This window comes from Arachis hypogaea, chromosome 9 (assembly GCF_003086295.3).
Source record: "Arachis hypogaea cultivar Tifrunner chromosome 9, arahy.Tifrunner.gnm2.J5K5, whole genome shotgun sequence".
Taxonomy (NCBI): Eukaryota; Viridiplantae; Streptophyta; class Magnoliopsida; order Fabales; family Fabaceae; genus Arachis; species Arachis hypogaea.
In genome coordinates this window covers 16,309,139-16,315,327 of record NC_092044.1, presented here as the reverse complement: position 1 = coordinate 16,315,327, position 6,189 = coordinate 16,309,139, and the positions used below count along the sequence as shown (strand labels likewise).

The window sequence follows — 6,189 nt, the reverse complement described above, 5'->3', positions numbered from 1 at the left end:
AATAATTTTTTTTGGCTTGTTATGTAATAAGGTTTTTTTAATGAAAATATTTGATTAAACTATATAAATAGGACAAATATGTCTAGATAAATTTGATGGGGTTAAATAGCATCATATTTAGGGTTTTAGCTTATGGGCCTTTCATATTAAATCGTGATGGAGCTATGAGCTATCAGCGATGGATTTTAGTAGGAAGGTTAATATCAAATAGTTTATAAAGGATTAAGAGTATAATTTGTTAATATTTCATGCAATCAAAATTGTTTCTTTTTTTTTTTATGAGTTCATGCTATCAAATTGTTGCATGTAGGTTAGAGGATACATACAAATATACAATTGTAAATATTTGTACCTTATAATAATTTACATAAATTAAAAGAGAATAAATTTATGATAAAAATTAATTTTTCATCCGATGATTTTGCTTCCAATAACATTTAGAACTTTTAATGTATTTAGTTTATAATGAATGTAAAAAATTTAAATTTTTATTTCCTTAACGGCACTTGTTAATCAAACATTCAAACCTTATTTTATAGAGCAAGAAAAGATCTCACCAACAAATGTGATCATTAATAGCATGTTTCCAAGTTCTTTTTTAATATCTTTCATTTATTCAATGAAGGATGCAAGTGAATTAAAATTTGATGCAGAAGTAGGACCTTCTCTCCTAAAATGGTAGGTAATCTACAATAAATGATAAAGCCATTAATTCCAATGCATCAGTCATCACTCACCTAGCTACGTGAAATCTGTGCTTCTGCTATTTATTTTATATTATTTCCACCAAAAGCAGTATAACATCATAAATCACCGAACAAGGCATGTCTTTTTTCTTTTACAGGGTTTTTGGAAACTCTTAGAAATTCAATTTCCATATAAATTGAATTTAATTTATTCTTTTTAAATTAATTCCACCTCAAATAGATTTTTTTAAAATTTCATTCAAGATTCTACTTAAGATTTAAAACGTCTAAAATATTTTTATAATTTATTTTTTTTTTGACTTTTTACCCTCACTCTTTTTTAATGTCTTTTATTTTTTAACATACACTCTCTTCTTTCATTACCTTCATAACACTGACAAAAAATAGTATAATTTTATTCTATTTTAATAATATAAATTAGTTGTTATAATTTACTATTAATAACTAGCTTTTTTTATTTAGTATGTCAACAAGTTAGTTCTCAAAAATTTATATTTGTTTTTTATTATTAGCTTGTCGTTGGAATTAACTTTTTAATTTTTTAATTAATTAAATGTCTTTTAAATTTATTATTTTTAAATTAATCTAATTTTTGTTTAATTAAAAAAGTGAACAAATTTTAATTAAAAAATATATTTTTATAATTATTTTATATAATTTAATAAATAAATATATTTATTATTTAAAATATAATGTTAAAGATAAAATTGTCCATTAAAAAATTTTAATTTATTTAATAAACATTTTAAATACTGAAATTTAATTCAATTCTATAATTTTATTAATTCATTTCAAACACTAAAATTTAATTTAAATCTGAATAAAATTTAATTTTTAATAGAATTCAATTCAACTCAATTTTATATCATTAAAAAATTTCAAACAGGTTATTAATAAATAAATAAATAAATAAATAAATAAGAGAGGATAATTTGCAAAGGCCAAAGATTGTTTTCTTTTTTTTCTGCTACATATAATATAGGACCAAATATTTTTAATAACAACGATTCAATCCGATAATAATGGCTAAAGACTATGATTCATCTGCACAAGAAACGTTACCAATAATATATACACTATATGAAATATTCCTAAACAGATCACAATATGAATATTTTAAGAAAGTGAACTTTTTCTTTAAGAGATCTATATCTTTAAATAACCCTCGAAATTTTTTTATAAATCGTATATTTTACTTTATTCAGATTATGACAAAAAATTTCCATTATAAAGATATAATAAAATAAATAAATTCAATTGTTTTAAAGCTTTTGTTTACAATTACTTTAATTTGTATTCTAACGAAACTTGTTGAAAATAAAAAATCACAAATATTTTAAAGTTCCTAAGAATGTTATTAACTGCATAAAAATTTATTTATCTGACAAAAGAATTTCTACTTTAGTTTGTCAACAAGTATCCTTATTAAATTTGGTAGTAAAGAGGAAAGACCCATCACTAATTACAAATTAAAGATGATTTTTTGAAAACCGAAATGTTAAATGATTTTGTTTTGCTGTTGTACTCAATAAATAAGTTATTTGAAACATAACTGATTTGACTAAGGAATGTATAAATAACGCTAAATCATACATATTTAACCAAATAATTTGCATATAAACAATGATGTATATATATATAATCAGAAATTTGGTAACTAAAATAAATGAGTAAAAAATAATCAGAATTTATTTTATTTAATATTAATTAATTTTATAATAATTAATGAATACTAAATAACATAAATTTTTGCTATTTTTTATTTTTTTAGTATTATTGATACAAAATCAACTATTAAATAAATTATTAATGTAAAATATATTTTAACATATAAAACATATATTAAAAATAAATTAAATAACATATATTTATATACAATAATTAATTTGATGATTAATTTTGATTTGCAAATTTGCATATCAAGCATGTCTGATGTATGCATCTTCCATGAACACAATTGATGAATATTTTAATCTCAAAAAGTCAATTGAATGATGCATCGTATTCATCTTTATATTATGACCCCAAAATATTACCATTATTCAATTCCAAGCTATATAAGCCCATATTATCTACAATTCTACATGGATTTATAGTTACATCAATGGATTTTGTCCAGAAGTTCCAAATCAAACAAATTAGATTATTAGACAGAAACAAGAATAATGGAAGCTAGTAATAAACAAATATTCAAAAAAGATTAATTTTTGTTTTAAAAAAATAAAAAATATCAAAATTTAGAAATTGTTCCCCTAGTTAAACAACTAAACTATATATTCATCATTTTAATTTTTAAAATTTACTGTCATACCCCTGAGAGCCAGCGAAACATTTCGGTGATCTCTTCACCAATTCTGTTACCTTCAATGTCATATTCTGCAGCTACGACTGGAACGACGTCGCTTCGGCGACTACTCCCACCAGTACCGCTGAAGAACCTTCCAGAACTTCGAAACGACGCCGTTCGTGTCGATATAGAAGCTGAGACTCTATCCATGTACTCCTTCAGCCAGCTCCTTACGCCGCCAACATCGCCGGCGAGATTCGCTTCATGCTGACTCGCCGGAGCCTCCGCCGACGCCGGAATGTCCTTCTGATCGGACGTGCTTCTTCGATGAGCGTGGCTGAATGGAACTTCCGAATCTTCGTCCACGAAATACTCGAACGATCCAATGGAGTATGACCTAGACCTTGCGCCTCCGGCGCGGGATTCGCCAGAAACTGCGGCGGAGCCATCGGGCGCGGTGCCGCGGCGGCTCACGTTCCCTATCTCGAGGCGGAAACTGTCACTGCCGGCGGTGGAGGAAGACGAGCGGAGGACCTTGCCGAGGTCCGATTCGGTGGCGACAATGGCGGATCGGCAGAGCGGACAGGAGAGGTTGGACTGAAGCCAGGTGTCAATGCATTCGGCGTGGAAGGCGTGGCAGCAGATAGGTAGGAGGCGGAGGAGATCGTCGTTACGGAACTTCGAGAGGCAAACGGCGCAGTCGGCGGCGGAGGAGCGGCGAGTGACGGAGGAGAAGGTGAAAAGCGGTAGGGAGTCGATGATGTAAGAGTAGGAAGTGGAAGAGGTTTGAGGGACTTCCGGCGAGATTCGGCGGCTGGAGGTGAAGATTGGCGTGGCGGAGGAAGATGGCGTGGCTGAGAAACGAGAGAGTCGGCGTAGGCAGCGGCGGTTGATGTGGCGGAGGAGGAAACAGAGTGCGAGGGAGACTATAACGGTGACGGCAAGAACCGTTACGATGATAAGGATGCTTGGGCTGAGGTTCTGTAACGGAGATGAACGGCGTGGTGGCGTTGTGCTTGAGCTAGAAACTGTTGTTGTAACGGTGTCTGATCCGACGACGTCTAGTGATAAGGGAGGAGGAGAAGCCATTGTAAGTATTATTATGACGAGAGAGAGAGAAAGAAGGATAATGAGAATATATAAAAGGGAAAAGAATAAATAAATGGCGTCTCAAGGTATGCATGGAGGAAGGAGGGAGGGGTTGGGGTGAGGGCACGTGAGGGGCACGTGGGACTTTGAATTGAATGTTGATGGCATGAAATGAATGGTGCTGGCGGGGAAGGGAAGCTGAATTTATTTGGATGAAAGAGGAGATAGTAAATGCGGTCAGGGTTTAGAGGAGGCCACTGATGCTACAGTCACTCCTTAAACTCTCTACATGCCCATGCCCACCTTCTTCTGAATTCGTTATTTACTTATTTTTGGGTGTTAGTTGAGTTCGGAGGTCCCAATTTCTCACAACACAAATTATACTATATTTCTAGTATTTTCTCAATATTTCTTTTATGTATAAAAGATATTTTAAAAAAATAGTTATTAAATAAATTATTTGTATAAAATATATATTAAAAATGAATTTAAACACTATATGTATTTGTGCATAAATAAATAGTGACTGATTTGATGTTGATTTTTAATTTATATACAATATTTTTAATTTTTATCAACCATTTTTAATATTTGAAATAAAAACATTATAAAAAATATAAAAATGATACATATAACAATTTCTTTTTAACTCAATTGTTCCACTACTCTATAATTTATTCTCCCAATTTAATAACTTAAAATTAATTTCTTGTATAATTATTAAAATTGTAAAAAAAATTAATAAACCTAAATACTAATATTAACTAACCTAATTAAATACTAAAATTTTAGTGAGCGTAACTAGTGTCCGTGATTATTAAAGTCTGCTCCTGGAAAACAGGAACTTATATATGTGTAGCGTTGTCTTTGTTGCTTCTTCCCAGTTTGGAACGGTGTTGAGCTGAGCTTTTTTGTATTAGTTATATGAAGGTGAAAGATACAACAAGAACGACAACTACATGTTTGAGATATTCTTAAACGTTGTCATAACATAAGATTCATAATAACTAGGGAAACAACAGTAGCATATGTTATGGAAAATGACTTTAAAGGGTTGGCACGGTGGAGGGAGCTAGATAAGGAGATATTTATATCGTAAGAAATTAAGTGGGTTTAATTTATCTCAAAATATAAAATTGTCTTACATTTATAAAAATTATCAAACTTTTAATTTTAGACAATATAAAACTTAATACACCTTCAAACACTCAAAACTAGATAAGGACTTAAACTTAAAATTTAAAGCCTGAGTTGAATTTTTGTGAAGTGTGAGGGTAGTCCAATAATAATTTTTAATTATCTTTTATATCATATAAGAAATTAAGTGAATCTAATTTATTTCTGCCAGAAGTTAATTCAACACTACAAAAAACACAAAAAATTGTAACGGAAAATTATCGGTCACTTTCCTAAATCGCTGCGAATTAGTGGGATAGCGACGGTTTTGCTAACGTTTGTTAGCTTTGTTACAAATTGATCAAGATAACACCGGTTTGGGTCCTAACTGCTACAATAGCATTTTGTTGGTCTGAATAAAAACTCTCGCCTTTAATAATCGAGAACTAATTTTCTTGTTTTCGCAAAAACTCAAAGAGAGCAAAGGCGCAAATCACACGCTCTGTAAATCTTTGCTGTCGTGTAGCTATCCTCCATTAGTTCCAGCAGCTACGTCTTTTCCATCACTGATATGCTCCTTTCGTCGTGTAGCTCCTGCGCGCGAAAGGAAAGTGGAAGGACGTGAAACCATTATTCTTCCTTCTGCCGTGCACGTCCGTGTCGTTGTGGAGTCGCATGGCTGCCCATCCGTCCTAGTGTCATCGTCGCCCATTCCTTTACTTTGTTGTGCGCTACTCAATCTCTCCCTCTTTGGCCCTTGCCCTGTTGTTCCAATTTCATTTCTTTGTCTTCTTATATTTGTCCCAATTTAATTTATTTGCTTGTTGATCTATTAATTTTGCTCCAATTTCATCCTTGTTGTTTGAATTGATTTATTCTATATTTTGCTTGTCCGAATTTTGCGCGAGAGCACCCTCTGCTCCCTCTTCCGATCTGGGTGTGCTCTCTTATTTTCAGGTTTATTTCTTTAATTATTTTGTTAATTTGTAT

General features: G+C 31.3%; 1 protein-coding gene across 1 annotated transcript; it reads right to left on the bottom strand.

Annotated features, from left to right (window-relative positions):
• Positions 1 to 2,690: 2,690 nt before the first annotated feature.
• LOC112710520 (E3 ubiquitin-protein ligase ATL4) lies at positions 2,691 to 4,359 on the bottom strand. Its single transcript, XM_025762766.3, has one exon. It carries the CDS (start codon positions 4,081 to 4,083, stop codon positions 3,013 to 3,015), a length of 1,071 nt encoding a protein of 356 aa, XP_025618551.1. The 5' UTR covers positions 4,084 to 4,359; the 3' UTR covers positions 2,691 to 3,012.
• Between the last annotated feature and the right edge of the window lie 1,830 nt (positions 4,360 to 6,189).